This window comes from Grus americana, chromosome 5 (genome assembly GCF_028858705.1).
Source record: "Grus americana isolate bGruAme1 chromosome 5, bGruAme1.mat, whole genome shotgun sequence".
NCBI lineage: Eukaryota > Metazoa > Chordata > Aves > Gruiformes > Gruidae > Grus > Grus americana.
This window is the reverse complement of record NC_072856.1, coordinates 63,027,807-63,051,084: the sequence shown is the minus strand read 5'-3', so window position 1 is coordinate 63,051,084 and position 23,278 is coordinate 63,027,807. Positions and strand designations below refer to the sequence as shown.

General features: G+C 36.8%; 1 protein-coding gene across 3 annotated transcripts in view; it reads right to left on the bottom strand.

The window, feature by feature from the left end:
• Positions 1–23,278, bottom strand: part of PPP2R5E (protein phosphatase 2 regulatory subunit B'epsilon) — a 75,252-nt gene that overhangs the window by 5,068 nt on the left and 46,906 nt on the right. For 2 of the 3 annotated variants that reach the window (XM_054828377.1, XM_054828378.1), the window contains exons 4-13: positions 15,267–15,368; positions 13,042–13,134; positions 8,429–8,559; positions 8,285–8,344; positions 7,539–7,647; positions 6,529–6,582; positions 6,378–6,428; positions 5,406–5,525; positions 4,646–4,773; positions 2,181–2,282 (exon numbers count right to left, since the gene is read on the bottom strand). In XM_054828377.1, the coding sequence (XP_054684352.1) occupies positions 2,181–2,282; positions 4,646–4,773; positions 5,406–5,525; positions 6,378–6,428; positions 6,529–6,582; positions 7,539–7,647; positions 8,285–8,344; positions 8,429–8,559; positions 13,042–13,134; positions 15,267–15,368 (950 nt within the window). The remainder of the gene's footprint in view (positions 1–2,180; positions 2,283–4,645; positions 4,774–5,405; positions 5,526–6,377; positions 6,429–6,528; positions 6,583–7,538; positions 7,648–8,284; positions 8,345–8,428; positions 8,560–13,041; positions 13,135–15,266; positions 15,369–23,278) is intronic. The other variant, XM_054828379.1, reaches the window with a different exon arrangement.

Sequence of the window (23,278 nt, the reverse complement as noted above, 5' to 3'; positions counted from 1 at the left end):
AGGGAAAGTTCAAGTTACAAGAGGTGTCCTTTGTACAGTGATTTACTTTTTTTCCTTACCAAACTCCTACAAGAAGATCTATGTACCATTTGCTTTAACAACAGAATTTAATGGCTGATTTGATGAAATTAAACAGCTAACCTAACATTTACTTTACTTGCATTATTTGCTTTCTAAATTTCCTGTCTCTGCATAGCTTGCTTTGAATAAACCTCCTTGATATTGCAAGGTACAAAATGCTTTCAACGTCTATTAAATCACCTTGTACGTTCAGATTAAATGGAAAGCTAACAATTACAGAGATACAGATTCTCTGCCAGTCACATAAAAGAACTCTTGAAAAATATTTCAGTGGATTAGAAACATTCCTACACATTTTGATTCAGTCAAAGTGCCAACATCTGGCTCATTTATTTGTAATTTTAATTTCCCAAAAATATTTTAAACATATTAAAAAAATACAAACAACTGTCAGATAAATCCCTGAAGAACAGTTTAAAAAAAAAAAACAAACCAACCAAACAGAGAGCCCACTGCAACTAGAAAGTATTAAAGTATTTAAAATTAAATATAAGAATAAGTGAAATAGCCTGACATTTTCAGGCTACTTACCAGGTATTTATCTTCTAATCATTATGAAATATATGCCTGCTTACCTAAAAGACTGTTAGAGGATGATCACCTCATCCAACTTACTTATCCGACCTATCATAGTCATTAATATTGAATATATTTCTCCTCAAGCTTTAAGTGGTATCAAAGGTACCCTTTTGAAATGTGGTTTTATTAAGATGCTACAGATTTTTTGTAAACTTTAAGGTAAATATCCCAGTTCATACATTTAGGTATTTACATGTTTTAAAATTGTAAGTAGTAAATGAAAACGGTGAAATGGTTAGCACCAGCCTTGCTAGAAGATACAAAGTCCTTAGAAAAATTCTTAGTGCAGTCCAGTCACTAAACCTCACCCATTATCCAGACATGGGACATACTACTACAGTGTCTGGTCCTGTTAAGAACAGAGTTCCTCATCTTGAGGGGCAAAGTACAATCGCAAATGGATTTAAGTCACTGAGGTCCCTCAGTAAAAGGCTGGATTAGATGACCAGTCCTAAGATTCTCTGCCTTTCCTGCTAGAAAACCAGGCAGTTTTGTCTCAGCTGCCCTAGCAGATTGAGCCTTATTCGTCAACACCTACCTAGAATTCATCTGGCATTTTAGCTCAAGTATGGATCTAAGTCTCTAAAAGTAAAATGCTGTATAATGAGCTAACTTGTTAATTGTAGATTTTTTTAATGTATAAAACTTTGTATTTTACAACAATAAAGTGACCAAAAGGACAATGTGACTCCAGTCACACAATTAAAAAAATATGGCCTTTAGAGACTATACTACCCTAACAAGGTCTGATGACATACAGTACCCTGTGCTTTGCATGGGGGAACCCTGAGTTGCGGAAAAGGTATGAGTTAAATGAAGTTGCAAACTGTTCAGAGTTCCTGAAGCTTCCTCATTTTTTTTTCACCTGACACTTTGGATACGCTGAAACTTTTGAGAAAAGATGCTGCACTATAATTGGAAAATGAAGATTAAGGAAAATAAGAAAAAAGACAAAAAGAATTTTACTAGGGTGAACTAATGATTGTATGAGTGGTGTAGCTAATGGATCTTGCATGCTAAAAGACTCAGATACAGCAAGACCTCTGAATAAGAAATGAAAGGGTTGAGAGATGTCTCTTTGCTTTAAGACCACATCTAGCCTACAAACAGTAGTTTGGAAAATCAAATCTTAGCGTTTTTCCTCATGTCTCTTTCCAAACCTCAGCGAGACTTTTTTGGGAATTCTTTAAGCAAAGTGTTATCTCTAAACCTTTGTTTTTTCTTTTATCATTGAAGATCTTGATACATTTAAGTCTTTTGAAATGCAGAGTCAAAAGGAATTCCATGAGGAATGCAGATTCCCAAGTAACGCATGGGTACTGTATTTCATAAGGGGTGAAGAACAACCTGTACATGATATTACCTTACTTCTTGCAAAGAGAAGGCTAAAGAGCATGCAGGGGAAAAAATGAGGCATTGTGTCTATTATGTGTGAGATAATGCAATTGCATCGGAGTGTAAGGGAAAAACTAAACAGCAGGCCTTATGCACAGCTGACAAAAAAAGCTTTAAAAAGTTACCGCTGACGATCTGACTTGTAAGTGGCTGTCAGCTCGTCAAACATGGTGCTGTTCATTTCCATAAATGCCTTCAACACATTGTAGACTAAAGCCACAATAGCCCTGTAAAACATTAAAAAAGAAAAAAAGGAGTCTATTAGTTTAAGGTGAAATCAAATGTGAAATAAAAATGTCTTCTCTTACCGGCATTTCTGCGATCAATTCTGCTCTCTCAAGTATGATAATGTAAGTTCTTTGATTTCAGTGAAACTACTTTTGATTAACATATTTAAAGGTGAGAATCAGCTTTCATGTCTCTACTGACTACTTAAATGGAGCAAACCAAAACTCTAGGGTAGAAGGTAACAACAGAAACCTATTACATACAACTACAGACTCTTCCCTCATGCTGTGGAGCAATTCTGAATGCAACTCCAGGGAATCAAATCATCAATGCTGGCAGGAGGAACAGAATTTAAACACGAAGTGGAAATGATTCAGATTTCCTTATGATTTTTCTATGAAGCTGAATATTCAGTGCTTCTACGCAAAATACAAGGCTGTATTTCAAGAATGATTTCCTTGTACCCATACATTTCATACTCATTTTCACTTTGGTACAGCAAAAAACTCTTAAAAAACCCCCAAAGTTCTTCAGATGAGTGCTGCAGTATCTGTGCAAAACTCCGTGTGTGTGTGTGTATACACATATGTAGCATCTATATACTTATAGATAGCTTATTGCTGTTCCTGACCTTACCCAAGAGCCAATACACCACTGCTTATTTGAATTTGAGTTGCTTAATTGCATGACAGGCATGATCTGTTCATAGAGGAAGAAATTATATTTAATAATAATTTCAAAAAGGCTTCAAAGGCATTTTGTCCCACAAAGGTTCAAAAAAGGTAGAATCGGTTTACTCTTTTATATCATCTGACTGGATATCTAGCCTAAAATATGCTAGAATTCCCAAAGTAAGATGGATCTGCCAACAGTCTGATTATCTCGAGGTCAAAATTCCTTACTGGCAGAGTTGAACATAAAGAAAAAACAACAAAACAAGTGAAAAGGGGGAAGGGAAAGAAACAAATCTAAAAAAACTTTCAAAGAATTTAGAACAGATTATCAATCAAGAGACCCACTACTATGGTTGTCATATTCAGACGTGGGGCTGCTTAAGAAAAACCTTTTCAGCCAGGAGGCCTTGAATGACCATTACGGCGGCTGCCAGAACCTTTGGAGCTAAACTACACAGCAGACAAACTATGTGCCATTTCCAAGCACCCCTTGAATGATAGACATCTGTCTATCATTCACCTCTTTCAATAAACTTCCATTTTTGTTGCCTGCATTTAAAAATGTTCTCATAAAAATAATCAAAAAAAAAAAATCTCTAAATACCTTCTTTATTTTACATGTGTCTTAACCCGGCTTGTGTGTCAAAGGTATAACATTCCTGTAGGTATAAAAACTCTGAGAACTGAGATACTGGAATACTCTCATTACCAGAAGCATCCCAGTGCGTAAGACAAAAGGTTGGGCAGGAGCACAGGCAGGTGGGAGACTGGTAACGCATTAGTGTGCCAGGGAAAGTGTCTTTTTGTGATGAACATTAGTTACAGAAGCTTACCAGTAGCATTAGATTCATCATGAAAGCACACAAACTTGAGGTTTGGCTAGATACAGAACAAAGAGACTGATGCTTCAGAACATGAAATATTTTACAAATACTTTACAGTAAGGTCTTAAAGCAACTGGGACCTGAACATAGCACAGATCATTAAAAATACTGGGCTTACTAAATGGTAACCTTCTTGACTTAGAAAAACTTTTCAACTGAAGTGTAGAACATATGGCATCTAACTGTAATACTATTTTCCATTAAAACACTATCTACTAGGTCATTCAGTTTAAAAATAAAAATTCCAAATTAACAGGATATCCATATGAAACAATGACTCTATTACTGTGTGTAATAGAGAATGGTTGTATTTAAATAGATGTAGAAAAAACAACCCAACCTAAGAATATACTGATGTTTAGAAAAATGCTAGTACCAGAGGTATCAAAATCACCTACGACAGAGCCACAAAGCTTTCCTAATGCCAAGTGGTATTCTTCTAGACAATTTACGATCAAGCTTAAGACATTAACTAGATTATAAAAAACTGTGTAGGAGAAATGCTCGATGAGCAATACTGTCTTCAATAACAATGTAACATCTAATTTCTCTTTTTTCCAACTTGTGAGAAGATCTATTTATATCCCATAAGGTACTGATTTTTGTACACATACCAGATAATTAAAAACATTCTGAGACAAGCTCAAGTATAGACTAATTTATATTGGCATTAACAGAGTTGCACCTGTTAATGCCAGCTTTGAATCTGGATCTCTCCCGTCCAGACGTTCTTCAGCAGACATTCCCTAAGTTTATCAGTAGTTATGTCAAACAATTAGATAAAGAGTAATGGCAAAAACTTACGGATTCCAGTGTTCTTTAGAAATCCTGTAAAGGCTGGAAAACATGATGGGAAGTATAACATTTGAATTCTCCTCTATCAAACTCATGATGTATTCGTTATTCCAATAATACAGCGCTCTTTCGGCCACCTTTGAGTCAAAGGAATAAAACATTAACAGGAATTCAGATACCTATAATTTTGTAATTTTCTGAAGGAAAAACAAATCAGAGAAATTTTACAAAGACGAATTAACAGGAATCATTAAGTTTGGAATTAAAATTCTACTTTAATCAGTAGCATAACATGCGTTAATGGAATGAAGTTTTTATCCTATAATTCAGATCCCACAGCATCCACTCTCTCTTTCCCCTGCTGGTATGTTGTTACTCACTGAAGACCAGGTGCAGACACTGCATTAATGCTGCAGCTGTGGAGGGGAAGGGAAGGGAGAGCAGACAGACTTCCCATCGCCCCTTTCCCTCACTCCTGTGACTGCGGTTGGAAGGAAGAGAGCGGTGCTGGGATACCGGATGAAGGAGACAGGGAAAGGCCCAGTAGCTGGGCTGAGGAAGTGGGGAGAGATCTTAAGTGTGGGGACCAATAATAATAATAATCACCTTGGGGAGCTAAACTTCCACTGCAACATACCTTCTTCCAAAGAAATTCAGAAGACAAGTATTTCAAACCACGTAACATAAAGTATTATTTACATTTGCGGGGGTGTTATATTTGAAATTGAGACTATACTTTCCTAGACAAACAATAACTTCTACCACTGACCTGAAAATGAGGGCTAGAGACACACTTGGCAATTTGTTTAAACAAGGGTTCCTGGATTTTGACAAATTGTGATGGTTCGATTACATCCAAGATTTCCTCCAGCTCTCCTAGGAACATGACCTAAAAACAAGGAAGGAAGCATTGAATATAAAATCTCTGAATCATCTTGATCAGCAAAATGCTGGTAACCCTCAAATTCCACCACTTCAGGAAGAAATGGAAGCCTCACAGGCTCAAGCAAGACCCTCTCTCAAAAAATGTGAACAGTTTACCTTTAGCAGCTTCTGGATTCAGTCTCTTAAAAGGAGGAGGAGGAGCGTGTGCGAATGTTGTTTTTAAAGTAGCCTTTTACAACAAAGTTCAGAATTGCACCAGTATATCCATGCTGAAAATCTAGCCTCATACAGACAAAGCATTTGGCCAAAGCTTAAACTTTGTTAATTAAAGAGAATGTCTGAATTTTACCTCATTTTTGGAAGCAATATTCAAAATAACAGTTTTGCTGTCTCACAAAATCTCATTAGGGAAGCTCAGATTTGCATCAAGAATTTGAAATAAAAATGCAAAGGTCTTACTGCATCTTTTACATGTTTAGTAGGTAAATGCCAGACAATAAAATATCTTTCATCCTCCCTGGATAAACACTATCCTCACACATAAACAATTCCAAATCTAACAGAGTTTTCCAATCTATCCTCGACTATGTTTATTTTCTCCTTTCTAAACTAAAAAGAAATTCTCTGCAGAAGAACTAGTGCTTATTTTGTGAATAGAAACCATGGTTAACAAACTTCTCATAGTCAAAACTGTCCAGAAAAACAGAATTCAAGTATGGAACATCACCTACAAGAATTAATACCAAGATCCACCACAGCATGTGCTACCTACCTGCTAATATCTAAAGATTCCCTGCCTATTACACTGTAGAGCAAACTAACTCTTATGTTTTGTTAATACTAGCATATCACTTACCTCTTTCTGACTGCAGGTTTTTGGCCAGAATTTCATTAAACCTCTAATGACCTAAATTAGAAGGGGAAAAAAAGTTAGATTTTTTTACTTTTCTCTCAGAGTAAGTCATTTAAGATGAAAAAAAAAAAAAAAGTATGAAAGAAATATTTACTGGTTCTGTGAGTGAGGGGTCTTTCTCCAGAAACTGTACTATGCAATACGCCAGCTGTGAAGAGGTAAAGATTTAAGAAAATGAAGTTAGAACATTTCTATAAAGAAAACACAAAGAAACAATTTAAGAAAACAACAAAACAGAGAGATGCAAGGCAAGATGCTATACAGCTTTCTCAAAATGCATCTATTTTTAAACTGAGATGCATAGTTTGCCCTGTGCAAATCCACTCAAAGTTCAGTTCATAAGAAACAACAGAACATATTACCAAAAAAAATTTAGGGTGACAAAGCAGCATATACAATAATAATCAGAGCAAGTTGGAATTCTAAATACAGTCATACAACCAATGTTTTGAAGCTTCTGTTACTCTCTGAAACTGTGTTTTTACACATTTTATACATCGGCAAAATCATAAGATGAGCCGACAGCTAAAACCTGGAATAACATATTTAGAAAGCACAGCTTTATCAGCATAAGACAGACTGCACTATCTGAACATCAGAGAGAAAGGCAACAAGGTATCACTTATCAAAGGAAATATTACGTCATGAAAGCTGAATGTATAAATGATAAATGACAGCATAAATGCAGTCTTAAGAAATCTGTGAGGGAGAATGTTAATGATGATGCAAAAATGTGGGTATTAGTATTCAGAAAGTTGCCAGGGTGAAGAAGAGCCTTGACAGCACAAGACTAAGGAAACCCAAACATCCTCTTGGAAGCGGGAATGGGCAAAGCAAAATTGAGAGAATGAGAAAACAGCAGAAAGGAAAACCTAAAGAGAGAGTTTAACTACTAAACAAAATCCAAAAAATATCACTGATGTATGTTACTCTTAATTATCTAATCAGAACAAAAGCAAGATATTTATTGTACAAAGCACACTAAATGAATCTATTTCATTTTTTTCCACACTTCAAAACTTTCCCCCCCACCTTTTATGTGCTACGCAATTAAATTTCCAAAGCAGTCATAAAAAAAAAATTCTGAGTGGAAAATATTTCTACCTGTGCATGGAAGAGTGATAAACTCCTGACAGTATGTAAAGGAATCAGGACCTTCACCAGAAACTGTTTATGCTCTGCCTTAAGAGGTAAAGCAAAACCATTGATAATACTAGAAATTAGAAGAGAAATATTTGTTAGTGTTATCATCACAGAAAACATTCTTGAGGTCTGAACAAGCACTTTCTAGATTAAAATAATATAGCAGTCAGCACCCGTTTACAAATAGCAGGCTCATGCCATTTGTAAACGTGCTGACTTTTGTCCTGCTTTATATTAGCAGTGCACTATATATCTAGGTTGCAATTCAGCTCTGACTTTGGAATAATCATATAAACAACTGCACAAACCTGTTGCCAAACAGATAAGACCTTGTGTATGTGGTCTGTAAATTCATGTAAACCAGGTGTTCTTGAGTAATTAACATACTAGAATTAGATTTACTCAAAATATTCACACTGATAGTGTGCTGAAAAAAAAAATTCTGCAGCGTGTAAGGATGACGTGCATTTCACACACACATACACACACACACAAAATCAATCCAATGCTTTTGGCTGTATCATGCATCCAGTTAAATACTCTTGGCAAAGACGTGACAGAGATTTGCACATGGGTTTAAAGATGAGCACGTGCACACATCTGTTTTCAGAATCAGAGTTTATAGTAATGCTTTTTCCAAATCCGACACTATTCTGACGTGTCCACAAGGAAAGTTTGAGATAGATAATAAATAAAGACTCATTTACCTTCCTAAAATTTCCAACAGTTCAGCTACGCCATTGAAGTGTTCAGTTTCATAAACAAATCTAAAAAAAGAAAAGTTAAATATAAGTAATATATCAGTTTCCCAAAATGTTCATAAGCAGAAAGTACCTTCTCCCACAACTTACCGTAGAAAAATATTATTAATCTGTTTTCGGATAAATGCTCTAAGACCCAGAAACTTGCCATAAATTCTGTGCAAGACTGTTTTTAGGTAGTCTCGTTCTCGAGGGTCTTCGCTGTCAAACAGCTCCAACAGCTGTGTTTAAAGGAAAAAGAGAACTGAAGCAGTAGACATTTGACAAGCATGACACACAGACTTCTCTATAAAAGTTAAATTTGCAAAAGCACATGTAACCCCAGTACAACATCGCAAAACTCAGTTTATTAATTTCCACTTCTGACATAACAAAACTTTGGAAAATCTTCAAACAACTAATAAACTTTTGATTAACTGGCTCCAAAATGCTGCCTTCCTTCTCCCCAAAAATAAATAAAATAAATTCTTAGATGCTGCCATATCTATGAAATAAGACAGTTTGCCTCTTACCATCTACCATTCCTTCACTCTGCAGAACTAAAAGATCCTCATTTGCTCTAATAATTTGTTCCCACAACATTATGTCAAGGTGACATTTTTCTAATTGCTTGTAATTTATATTATGAGCTCTTCAGCATTCCTAGTGATTGCATGGCCTTCAAGCTGTGGCAAGACTCAACAGTGAAGTTTATGCCAGCACTGGCTCTGCTAGTACACAGGATCTCCACCAATCGACATAAATCAAAGCATCAGGGGGAATTAATCCTCCAGGTTGAACAAAATGGTAACTTCAGTTCAAAAAAAACCAAAAACAAAAAACCCCCCCAAAACCCAAACAAACTCAAAAAAACCCAAAACTTCTAACAAACAAACAAAAAACCCCCACCAACACCAAAACAAACAACAATAGAAAACCTACCTTTACAAGGTAACTCTTAAATAAGATTTTAAAAGAGCAAAAGGATTATGTGGTACTCAGTCAAAAGAGAACGCCACCCAGTGTCTTGTATTGTACAAAATATATCCCTAAACACTGACACCTGAAGTTGCCTCTAAGAGTTAAGGCATGAAATGAGCAGCAGGAATATCACCTGCAGAACTCTGTTGGATTGCCTTGCATCCTCAACCACAAAACCATGAGCTTCTCCCCACTCCTCCTCCTTTATCTTTTTGGGTGTCACAACATTAGGTATTCTGGCAGACATTTGGAGTAAGTTAGAAGGTAAACTTTATTACAAAAAAAAGAATTTTTCAAAAAAAACCCCAAAACCAAAACCAACCCACCCCAAAACCAAACAACCCATCCCCTCTCCCCCGCCAAAACCCAACCCCCACAGAAAATAAGGAAGCTGGAGGCAGTAATCGTAAATAACCAGTGTCTCTCTTGCATGGTGGAGAAAGTAACCGTCAAAAAGTACCATTCTTGCAAGAGAAATGAAGACAGTTTGCCAAAGAGGTCTTACAAACGTGTGAGACGCTGGCAGAAAATTATTACAGGAATGGTAGGAAACAAAACAAAGTATAACGCCTATTGTAAGTAGGTATGTCAGTGTAGGCATACTACCTGATCTCTGTTAAACTGCTAAACAACTTTGTAGAGGTGAAAGAGAAAAAAAAGACAGAAAAAGATTAATTGTTAAGCTCTCTGAGATTTTGCTTTCTAACATCCAGGTTTAGGACTGATGTACATATTATTCTTCATTGTTTTGGATGTTTCTCTAGCTTGTAATGAGATCCCACTACCTTTTCCTTGCTGTAAGAATCTGTGGTGAGATGCTTGTCAGCTGCCCTCCAGAGGTTATAAACACATTGCTTTGTTCAATTAGTTCAACACTTAAACAAATAAATAGTCACCTCATCCTTCCCCAAATAACAAATTTCACCCAAATACAGCAAACAGCTGGAAACAATTATGGTTTTAATTTTCTTATTGGACTGTTTTTAGGAGCAAAATATTTATATTTCCAGTTCTGTTATACAGATCCTCTGTGGAAATATTGCTGAACTAAGAATCAGTCTCTCGCTTAAAAAGAATAAAATAAGACAATTATTTTTATATGTCCAATTTGTTATCAGGTTTCAACACTGACGTCTTATTTTTATGAGTAAGCTGCAAGACTTTCATAATTTATGTGACTATTCTGACACTAAACATACACAGAAATGGGAAATAAATTTACCAAAATAGCAGCCTACATAACACAGATACTTGTGGATATATTTGAATAGTAGGTCTCTTAGCAACCACTGCCAACCATTTCAGACTGTATATAAGCAGGCTTTAGAAATGAACGGTTACACTGTTAAGTACAGCATTTTATCAAAACGTACAGCTGAAAGCCAGAAACACATCTATATTCAAAAAACAAAAGCAAAAAGTAGGCAAAGAAGAAAAAGATTGAAAAATGCCCATTAAAAAAACCTGTATCATTTTTTCATACAGGCATTCTTACTGCCAAGAAACACTTCATTAAAATTCCTCTAATTTTTTTTTTTTAAATTAATTTAGAAAAAGCTGAGCTCAAAGACTGTCACACTTGTCACGAAACACCGAAAGTTGTTTAATATTCTCAAGTCTCTAATTTCCTATTGAAGTGATCTCTAGTCACAGATTCTTAGGAGTTACTCTAGACACACACATCAAATACAATCAGAAATGGAAGGACACACCAATTCCTACAGGCTCAACACAAACACTTGCACACATGGAAATATATCTACTTGGATGTATCTATAAGGGTCAACAGAACTTTTAATAGAAAAATGTGAATTTTAAATTGACACACCGTATATAGCAATATGTAAAAACGCATCACCTAACCATCAGGCGAGAACTTCTGAATTCTTGGAATTCCTTTGAACTCTTAATTGTCATATCGTATGTTTCCAGATACATATGTTTCAAAATCTCATGTTTCCCTCTTTCAGTAGATACCACTCTTCGCTTAGTAGAATTATTAAAGATTAACATGATTTAAAAAAAAAATAAATCCTTGTTTTAGACCCATTCTCCTGTGCCAAATTGTAAGAGGTCTGAATGCCTTGAAAAGGTGTGAGTGGGATGCCACCAGTTGTGACCAAGTTCAGCAGCACATAACAGGAGCATTTAGGCATTATTTTCTCTAGATTTTGAAGAACACCACAAGCATTCCTTCTAATGCAATCTTGCTATATCTAAAGAAAATAAAATCAGTCCAAAAAAACCTGCCAAGAGTGATAAACCCCCATGCATATTATTACATCTCCACTGGGTACTAGATTATCAGATTGGTGCACCCCCTTGTTCAAATCAATATTTAGATGAACAAAAAGATGAACAGAGAGGTTTGATCCAGATGAAAAACACTCTTGTATTCAGAAGATGGATAAAATAAAAACATAAGTACATCCCATTGCTTTTGTAGAGTGAAGAAGGTCTTGTGATATTAAGAAGGAAATTGAAGTCCCTTTTCTGAATCTTTGAATTTAAGGATATAAATTGCTTTCTTAGCTACATTTTTCAGGTATTCTTCATAAGAATAACGTACGAGGACAGTAAAAGCACTACTTTTATTGCCTGAGCGCCACAGGGAAAAATAAAAGCTCCATGACAAAGGGGTGAGAGGAAGGTCTTCAGAAATGCTGAGGATCTCCTGCCACTTCTAGTTTCAAGTCTCAGCCCACAAGGAAACTCCCTTTTCTAACTAAGTAGGAATCTTTCTAAATTTCCCTGATTTCAAAAGCAAGCTATCGACAGCATTAAACACGAAGTTCTTTCTGACTTTGCGGTTATACAAAAAATTCATGATGGGAACAAAAGACAAGACAGGCCTGTTCCTGAAAACGGAAGACGAAAGTCCTATCTGTGGAGTTTCCTGGCTTATTCCAGAAAACATCTTCCTTCGGCCATCTCCATTCTGGCGTCTGTCAAGGCCTGGACTAAAACTCCTCAGTAGAGAAGACCAACTACTGTATTTTCAAGTGAAATAACAAAGCACACAAGAAGCCTAGCTTGTACACAAGGAGGAGAAAGATGAAATATGTGTAAAATACCTGGCTACCAGCTGACCAACTGACAGAAATCATCTCTTCCATTTAGCCATAACGATGGCAAGCAAACTACAAAAAAAAAAAAAAAAAAGCTACTCGTTCTTTGCCAATGTTGTTTATTACTGGTGCTACTTCTTCTGCCATGCTTTTAATAGAGCTTGAACTTCTTGTGGCCTTTTGATTTACTTCCTCCTCGACCACTATAGCATCGCTGTTTTCAGTGCTGCGCTGGGAATAGGTTTGTTAACGAACTTCTGCCCCTGTGGCCATACTCTCCCCTTCCAACAGAAATATTTTAACAATATGAAGACACAATAAAACTGTCGTTGAAGTAGTCTCTCTAGATAGCAGTGGTTTTAGACTACTTGATAGTAAACCTTTCAGTTTTCAATAGTTACTGTTTCAGCTCCCTCTCATAGCCAGGAAGTCAAATATTTTGATTAAGGTATCAAAACTGGAGTCAAACCAACTATTGTATGTATCTATAGAAACAGAGACTGACATATAAAAACACACACATTTCCTTTACCTCTGTAGACTGAGAACTTTCATTGTATATGCTTGTTTAGCCTTTTTCTGTGGCAAATAAAGTTACACTTCCAAATTCTAATCTTTTTAAAGAAATTTTTTTCAAAAGCAAAATGAAGCCTTAAAGAAAACAGATCAGCTTACCTGCAATACAAATTTCTGATCTATGTACTTTTTGGCAATGCTGGGCTGAAATTCTTGGCTTTCCAAAAATCGTATGAAAAACTCATATACAAGCTGCAAAAGAAAAGAGAAAAAAATACCACAACCATGGTTTAGTTTATGACTTGATTTTACTTTATAGTTTTAAGTGTTTCCCTAAATTCTTTTCCTAGAAAATACTTATTTTTCCACAGAGCAAAAGGTTAAAAAGATGAAAAAGATTTCTCTCCTTTATCAAATTGCTACTTTAAAGTTAGAATTAATTACATGGCTTTCTAAGTTAGTTTTGCTTATTTAACTTCAGTCAAAGACATTTCATCACCAAGAACAGGCACTGACATCTTGTAATGCTTGTTATCTTGTAAAGCTTTTTAGAGTAATTGGAAAGCACATTTAAACTGCCCTCCGAATTGCTGAAGTCACATCACATACAGACATTACAATTCTGAAAGGGTTGGTGAAACAGTTGGAAATATTTAAATTAAAGTAGAAACTGCTTAGAGTAGCATTCTACTACAACCTGAAACAGAAGAAGAATACAGACCACAATTTATTCAAAAATTTCTAACTTACTATAAAGATTAGCCTCAGGGCTGGAGAAAACCTGCTTACTTTCCCGTGATTCCATCTCTGCCTAAACTATTCAGTGGGACAGCAACAGACTTTTTTCATTTAGTGGAGAATAGGAAGAGTATAAAAACCAGGCAAAAGGGAAGTGAAGTGAAACAGGGACACACTGTTCTGGCCTCGTAAGACAGCAACTCTGATCTGTCACTGATCAGATCAGCTACCAGCTAGCAATTCTCTTTGCTGAACCCTTCCAAGAAGGGCAACCATTGAAAACCTTTTCCTTTCTGCCTTCAGTGAGTATGAATATTGATACTGAAAGGAGAAAGCAAGCTAAAAATTCTATTTTAAAATAATTTTAAACTTTTCCATGCAAACACCAATATGCTGCAATACCACAGCTGCTGCTTTATGTCATTGTTCTCTAACTTCTAAAAGGAAGCAATAGGCAATCAAAAAGGGTGAGAAAGGTTTAGAAATATGACATGGAAAAAGTGACAGCTTACATAACTAATATTAAATCATCAGGAAATCAATTCCATCAACTCCTGAGAAATACTTTGGTGCATTTCTTCCTCACAATGGTAAATCATCCGCTGGCTAAGTCTGTCATTTCCATGAAAGTAATGACTTTTAAAACTACAGCACCAATGTCAATGAACATAAGATAACAGACGTGTATGCCCGTGCTGTTTCCAGGCAGGCAGAGCTGTTTAGAGCTGCCTTGAAGCTTTTAAGACTCAATTTTTGTGAAATTTAAATACAAATGAGGGATGAAACCTACATTTCAACAGACTCTAAATCTGAGAGCACAAAAGAGTGAAACAGACTGCTCACAGGCAAGGACTGTGCATGCAACTGTCAAAGAAAATCCTCATTTCAAGCTGAGATCAATTGTGTGCTCCTTTGCTCACCAAAACTCCCAGACTCCACAAACTGTTACTCAGGTAAACTTCTAAATTTACTAGTGGTGTAAGTCACTGTCCTAACACAGACAGGATCCACATCTGTATTTTCTATAAAGGAATTTACTGCATTAGCATCAATGATGCTTTCTCCAAAATTAGTTTATGTTCTTTGTTCAAAACACCTTGTGTTGACACTTGAGGTACAGAGGAAGGGATGATATGCAGCAGTAAGCAAAGAGCATGCATCCTGCCACAAACACCTGAAAGCAAACTTCGACCTGGGGAGAAGAAGGAAGACTTAGATAGGGAATTAACTTCTTGTTCATTTTTCTGATCAGGTGCCAAAACCTATGCAGTTTTGTATGAAAATTAACTACCCTCGGTAAAGCAAAACTGCGAGCAGTATCATCGCCACAATGCTCTTGCTGAAGGTGCTGAAAAACACTTGTGTAATACAACAGTTTGGAAAGCAAAATAATTTTTAAATCAATGAAGGAAAATAGGAAATATGTGGGAGACCGTCAATAAAATTTTGAAAGAAAGCTTTCACATTTTGCAAATTTCACAAAGTCCTCTCGCGTCTTTGTAGGTACTATATTATAGCCATGAACCATATTAATAAATTGTAATGTCTCACAGACTAGTTCTGATTCACAGGTTAAAAAAAAAAGATAAAATTATTAGATACATTAAGCAATGATAAGCATTTTTCTGAGCTCAGTGATTAAAAACCTGTAAATGTGGCCATGATGCTTCCAAGGTGGGCTCATCTTCTTCTGGATCAAATTCATTGCTGTCACTAGGTGGGAGAGTTCTGAAGATATTGCAAGATACCTGAAAAGTGGAAGAAGGAATTATGAGATCTGTTTTGCAAATAGGTACTAGATTTCAGGACTATGTATGTCTATACCTACTCAGTCCTCCATCACATAAGCAGCATTTCTTTTGCCTGCTGTCTGACAAAGTTCTTTAGCAACAGCGCAGGTCTAAGGAACCTGTCACTTTTACAAACCTGCAAGCAGCCTTGGCTTTCCTTTCTCCAGTTCTTTTTGTTTCTTCTTTCCACTAATATCCCAGAATTACCCAGTCTGCCACCATTTCTGTCCACCACGTTCCAGATGAGCCCACCAACATGCAATTCCCAATCCTGCTTGGCATCAATGGGTTGAGAGCCATGACTGTTTAGGAGTTGCAGAAAATGCCATCAACATGCGTTTACAAGTGTTTTCATACAACACTTGGTTATTTTCCTTTGCACAGGGAAAACATTAATGATATCTGCTTAAGGTCTCATCTGTCAGCACTTGTTAAGAGTTGCCAGTGCTATTCACACATTATATGCCTGGACACCTCACGCCAAGTACAGAACTCAGTACTAAATGCAAGCAACAAACAGTATTTGCTCGACACTTAGCCTACATTTTATTTCATGGTTGGTTTGCTTTGCTTAATCTTATTTAGAGGTATTTTGCTGAGACTGCTTGGCTTTGTGAGGTTCATGCTATCAGCAAAGACTGAACCAGAGTGCTTTCCTGTGTTAATTATAGTGCTGAATGGAGTGTACAGCTTATTATGCAGCAAATCTGATAAACTGCAAACATGCTGTAGGGACTTTTCTGCACTTTGAAGGTGATGTTGTGCCGCCTTTGCACTCTGCTACTGCATTTGACCCATCTCTAAGTTGGTTAATCAAACAGCTGGGAAAAGCAGCATGTTATCTCCTAATCCGTCTATACATGACCCCTTCATAGCAGTTCGAACTAAGCTATTTAAGAAACAAAACTAGTATGTTCTTCGACATCCTCATTTATTTTTCCAGCCTTTTACTCCTATAAATGTTTTTAAGTTAGTCTGTAAGGCATATTTTCAATATGTTGGCAACTTATTAAGAAAGGGCACTTTAAACCCAAGAGTTTAAATACAACCCAAATACTGCTAAATCCAGATTGAAATAGAGTGAAGTTTTAGAATTTGCAAGACAAACAGAACAGATTCAGGTACTGCATTAACAGAAAGATGTAACAACAGAAAACTGTAGGAGATCACATGTGGTGCACTCCAGTGAGGAATATTCAACACAAGGGAAAGACAAAAGAAGTAAGGCAAACCAGTGAGAGGGAAAAAAAAAAAAAAAAAAAAAAAAAAAAAAGAGGTCACACGGGTTTCTGCTTGGATTTTTTCCTTCTTGCCACAAGAGGGTGTATTTCCCTACAGTTACAGGAAAACATACTTTTACAGAAGCCTTCACTGTATATGTAAGTCTCATGTTTTGCAGTCGCATGGCTTTCAACAGCTACAGCACTTATTGTAGCCTGTGCTGATAGATACTGCACTCTGCTTGCCCTGTATGCATACTGCCAAGTGATTACTAGCCTTTATTAGGAGATAATTCTCCTTCTCCCTTCTCCATCCTCTTTCCCTGACTCATTCACTTCCCTCAAGAGCCCCTCCAGGAAAAGACTTTTCTAGTCTCATAAGGAGAAGTCAAATAACTATTCCAGGAATACACACGTATTATACTTTGTCTTTCCTCAAGGAATCCTGAGCTCCTCCTTCTACTATCCCTGATATGAAAAAGCAGGGAGAGGAGTGAAGCGGTCTGAATTAGCAGGACTGGGTTGTTTCTGTGTTAGAGCACAGGGCAGAAGAGGGCAGACAGCCCAAAGGATTCCCAAGTACAAAGAGGGAAATGTACCTATTGGTGCCTTGGATCCAAACATCTGGGATTCTGCAATACTTACTGAAGCATTTTTGGTCAATGCTTCACATTCAAAAATCCCAGCTTGCTTAGGATTTGGACCAAAATAGGGAACTAGCAAAACCAAAGGCATTCCGCAGCTTTTTTTTTTTTCTGCTTTAAACTTCATTTGAAACAAGAAAGAAATTTTTCTGCAAATTTAACCATACATAAATTAATGAAACTTGTACCAACAGATCAGAAAAAATGTAAGTATTCATCAGCTGTTGTGTTTAGAAACTGGAACAAATATTGAATTACGGCACAAGAAAAACCTGCAAGGAAAAGTACATACTTTCAGAATGAAAAGCTAAACTAAGGCAAATTCCTCTAAGATTTAAAGAAGTCAAACCAAGCCTCAAGCAGTTAGTGCCAGGGCCTTAACAGCACGACAGAAGTATGAAGGCTTCAGCAACAATTAGTTAAGTGTCAGCACTGACACCTGAATCTTGAGCTTGTAACAAAACCATATGATTTCTGGAGAGTGCCTATTAAAAAAAAGGCCAGTCTCAAGGCAACTCAAAAGCAGGGGGTTTTTGCATAAGAAAATTAACATGCAGGAGTAAATGCAATGGAAGTTAGCATATGGTCCTAGTATACAGTTTTCTCTCTTTAATTTTCTTTTTTGCATTAGGAGTAAAGATAAGCTATATGGAGCCAAAATGCAGATACTCTCCTGAGAAGAACAGACAGAACAGGTTATCTTTAAGTGATTTCCCCAGGTTATCATAATTTTAAAAGATAATATGTGCCATTACAGTTACATTAATCACCACAACACAGCATGATAGCTCATTTACATGCAGTGTCAATTTATAGCATGCTTATCTAAATCAGTAGCCTCTGGGTGGCTAATGTTTATAAGCCTCTAAGGGAGAACTGAAGGCAACAAGTTCTTCCATGCATGAACTGCCCAGCTGTATGCTGGAGACTTTGACAGCCACCACACGAAGATAGGAATATGCTACATCAAATCTGGAAAGAGTAATTTTTCTCAGATAGGCATAAGGTAGCTATTTAGCATTTATCCCTGGGCCCAAGCAGCATGCCAAAACTCCTTCAGCTGGATAGCTGAATCATTTCTCTTCTGACCTCAGATGGATCATCAAGCCAAAGGACATCCCTGCCAGCCTGCGCATACAGTCCCTGATGGTTCCTCTCCCATAGCCAACGCAAATGACTATTGATCAATACTGACTTCCGTCTTCCACCGATTAGGAATGCCTCCAAGCCCAGATGATATTTTTGTAAAGCAAACCAGAACTCTAATATTCTAGAAAGTTGTACCATGACAGATCTCCCTTATTACATTCTCAAAGACATCTGCCCGCTGTCCTCCGTGACCGTCCCTTTCAGGAGCACACACCAAACTGAGTGTAGGGAAGTACATCACTGCTCCCGTGCTACGCAGAGTTTGGACATCCAAGTGCCAGAAACCAATTTATCAAATTAGTGAAATCTATCCATTGGCATTGAATCTAAGATTTCCAAGATCAAGCTGGAAATGCCGAAATGACAGATTTTTAAATTGGAGATGCCCAGAAACCTCTAAGCTCCACATCAGTGTGTCAGTCAGGCACCACTCCGACCAGAAGCAAGACAAAAATTTTTCCAGGCAATTACAAGTCACTATCAGTTCATTAAGAACAAATGAGAAGATAGGGAAGGCTGCTCTGATACCGCCTCAAAGAACGAGCTGCGAGTTATGAACAGATCCGATGACTGGTACCCAGCAATGCGGAGCTACAAAACTGTGAATATACAGTTAAAAGTAAACTTCGAGAAAGCTCTGATTTTATCACCACATTTATATTTGAAGGAACTTTTAGAAAAGAGAGAACTAAGAGGCTTAAATCTGAAGTCAAGAATAAACGTTTTTAGAAGTCTTCTCTTTGTCCCTCACCAGAGCACTATAAAAATGACGATGCTGTAACAGAAACACTTCACAAATTCAATTTCAGCTCAGCGCTCCTACTCTGTGCTGTTTGAAACAAAGATTTTTATCAGTAACAGTTTTCTTGAATGGAGCCTGAAATGAAAACAAACACAGGGAGGGAAGCTTAATATATTACCTATATAAAACCAGGGTAAATGAATACCCAATTAGCTCCCAGGGAACAACTGTTCTTCTCTTCCCAGTATGTGGAACCATCCAAATAAACCCCATGTATATATGAAATTGAAACCAAGTATCCATGCTTACACAATGCTTAAACTACCATGCATATTAACAACATACAGTAACAATAAAATGTAATTAAGCCATAACATGAAGCCATGCTAATTGAGAGACAATAACAGCCCCTGGAACAGACACTGCACTTGTCCTTTTGAAATGTACCTGCATATGTGGGTTTTTTTAATATTGTTTATGGATTTATGTATTTTAGAGCCTGAAGTGACTACTGCAGTCACTCAGCTATAATCTCTATATATAACCCATTGAATTGTTCCCAGGAGTTTGACTAAAGTACATCTTACAAAAAGTAATATCTAATTTTATCTTACAAGATTATAAATGATTCCACCAGCTCTCTTCTCCTAAAGTTTTACTACTGATTTAACTACAGCACTGCTTCTGATTTCAAGGCTGAATCTGCCTGATTCCTCATCGGTTCTCATTAAACCACCAGATCTCTTCTACATCTGTATATGTATTTGCATATGCAGTATGTAGCTATTTATATAGAGATATTTTTATATAGACATGACACCTCTCAACCTCTGTGCTGCTAAATGGAAAGATAGAGCTTCTGAACCCAAGCACTTGTTGGTTTCTTTGTTTGTTTTTAATCCTGTGATTATTTTCACTTCCTTCCTTTGAGCTCCCACCTGTGCACAAGTGTACTGGAGCAGTTTAAAAAGCCTGACCATCTCCCTCTTTTTCTGCATGTTGCCATTTGAATTTATCAACATTCACTTCTTTGAACAGGGCACTGTATCAGAAACTCATATTAAGAGAGTCAAAATACAATGCTCAAGTTCTTTTCTGCACCACTGCTCGTGTATTCAGTCTTTCAGGGCTTAATATTATATGCCTTCTTTTTCCCCAGCTGCATTACTTTTGACTTGGCTGCATTAAAATGAACTACGTTGGACTGCGAACACAGTCAACAATCCAGATCACAGGGTGACGGAAAACAGTCTTTCTCATCTTTTCTTGACCTTTAAGTCTTCTAAAAATTCAATCAATAACCTGCAAGAATTTAGCTCTTGATCAAGGCTCCTAAATTTGTTAGTTTACCATCACCCACTTCAGTGGTGGTAGCAGCTTCCATCCATACAAATGAGCAAGCAGCAAAATTGAGATCCTTAGGCTATGCTTCTGTTGGCAGAGAAGTGCAATAGGAGCCAGTCTGTAGAACAGAAGAGCTGGTGCTCAGCTGCAACATCCACACTATGTACGTTTGGAGGGAGGAGTTTCTTGTAGTGAACTCTTGCACTGAAACCCGTCAGCAAGTTGGAAAGCATTAGGTACGCTCCTAGAGTAGACATTTTATCCAAAAGGAATCAAATTCACAAACCCTAAGACTTCTCTACCACAAGCATCAAAGTGGAGTGAGAACGACTGGGAGACCCACTTCAAGAGCACACTAAGATCTGAGTTGCAAGTGCCAGCACAGACCCATCCCCAGCAGCACCCCTGGGTACAGCTTCTTGCTGCTGGAAACTGGAGCTCTGAAATTCCACTCTAGGTCACCTAGACCTGAACCATAACGCGGTACCCTACTACTAATCGCTATCTCCATGGCACTACATTTTGAGATGATCCAGTGGAACAGTTATTTAATGGGTGCCCAGCTAATTCTATATGATACAATCTAAAAAAATCACAGCAGTAACTCAAATATCTTGGACAAATTAAAGCATGCAGTACCAGCAGAAAGAGCTCCTCATCTCTAGAGTAGGCATCAGATCAAGTGAAAGCCTGCCAATACATAAACTTGAACTCTAGACAGCATTACAAAACTCATACTGCTTCGGACTCCAACAAAACAAAAAATTCAAAACCCAAGAAAACAATCTCCCAGAAGATTCACATTGCGCTTATCTACAGACACAATGCTTGAAAGGTATTTAAGAAGATGACACAGCCAAAATGGGGGATGGGGGTGTACACTCCTTTAAAAAATAAAAAATAGCTGCATTCGACACAAGTACTTCTTGGAACAAAAATGTTTTTCCAGTTTATTTCTTTGCTTTAGACCTAGTCACTGTACTATTGTACTATTATGCAGATAAAGTCTGACGAATGAAAGGCCTATGTAACCAACAGGAGGAATAATGGATACGGGTAAATGTAATTACATACTGTCGGGAAAAATTATTAGGGACAACTACTGCAAGAGGAGCTGCCTCCAACTGATTTTTTGAGAGGAGTACAGAACATCAGAGTCTCTTCTTTTAATAAGCATTGTGGTTTTTGTACAAACTAAGTGTATAAAAGAATGTGAATAATAAAAAGCATCTAACAGAGGAATTTGGAAATAATACATTAAAAAAACCCCGAAGTTAGATTCTTTTCTTGCTTCTACAGGATTGATAACCCTCACAAGAAGAGCATTTAAAATATGATGTGATATTTATCTATCTTTTTTTTTAAACTTCGATAGCATGCTTGCTCCATCATGGCTGCACCTACATGACAATTTTTAATCAAAGTCCAGTTTGGGGGTTAAAGGACACTGCACCTTCCATTCAGCATTTCAGATGATTTCAAAACAATCTGTTCAACTTCTATTGATTCAAGTTGAGTTTAAGATTAATTCCTAATTCCTTAAGTTATATAAAATTCATATTAGAAAAGAGACATTATTTGTCAATTCTTGTAAGAGTACATGATTTCATTTATTTCCCTTAAACTGAAAATGACATTCAGTATTATATTTTCAAATCTAATACAAGAACTAACAGGGACATATGCACAAGGTTTTTGCTAAATCAAAAAGATAAGAGTAAATATAGGTAGACTTGCATAAAAATCTCTATCCAAGAACATTTTAACACTGAAAACCCTGAACAGGATGAACATTTAGCAAGCAGGCTGTCATACTTAGTCATACGCTATAGCTAAAGCTATGGAAAATAAAGAAATTCATAATGCCTATGAAGTCTAACAGCTAGAACGCTTCCTAAAAATAGGTTTCTTAACATGCTAAAAAAAATTATGGCTTAACAAGACATTCTTTATGTTTAACAGGTCTGTCACAAACAAACTCATGATCAGATTCTGCCCTCACATCTGTTCAGGCAAACCTGCAGTAAAAGGAATGCAATCCCTCTAGATTTATGTCAGTAGAAAGAAGGAAAAAAAAAAAAAAAGGCGGGGGGGAGCAGAATCTGACCTTTAAAATGCAATTTTTGGTATTTATTTGGGTATTCATTTAACCAAGTTTCTTTCTCTGTGTTGCTCAACACAGCTTCTGAGCCACAAGATATCTAATATGATGTTTCACTTTGGCTACAGAGATTATTTTACTTGATTTGTCATTACAGAAAAGATAAAGACGACAACAGGAAGCCAAAGGCATTCCTGTACTTAAAAGAGAGGAGAAGAAAGTAATACTATTCCATTCTAAAAGGTGTGTCTCAAAAAAGTTTCATTAGCCATCTCTTATGGGCTGGCTGTCGTCCACAGATGTTGCGTAAACATCACGGTAAACATCAGGGTTGGGTTTATAATTTTTGAAGAAGCAAACAGGAGAGCTGAAATGTTGCTCACCAATAAAGAGATTCATCCAGATTTCTCAGTTTAAGAGCTTGTCAATTTTTCCCATCCAATTTTTTAAATGAAAGAAATCAGTTTCCTCAATCTATGTCTTAATACCCAGAAAACACAAAAAGTTCTACTGCATACACCCTTTAGAATACTACAGATAACAACAAACATTTATTTCATTCAACTACCATTGCTTAATCTACCAGCAAAATCAGCATCATTAGTTTAAGCCTCCACATTCTGCTCAGACAGGAACAAATTTTAGATTAAGTGTCCAATTATTGGCTC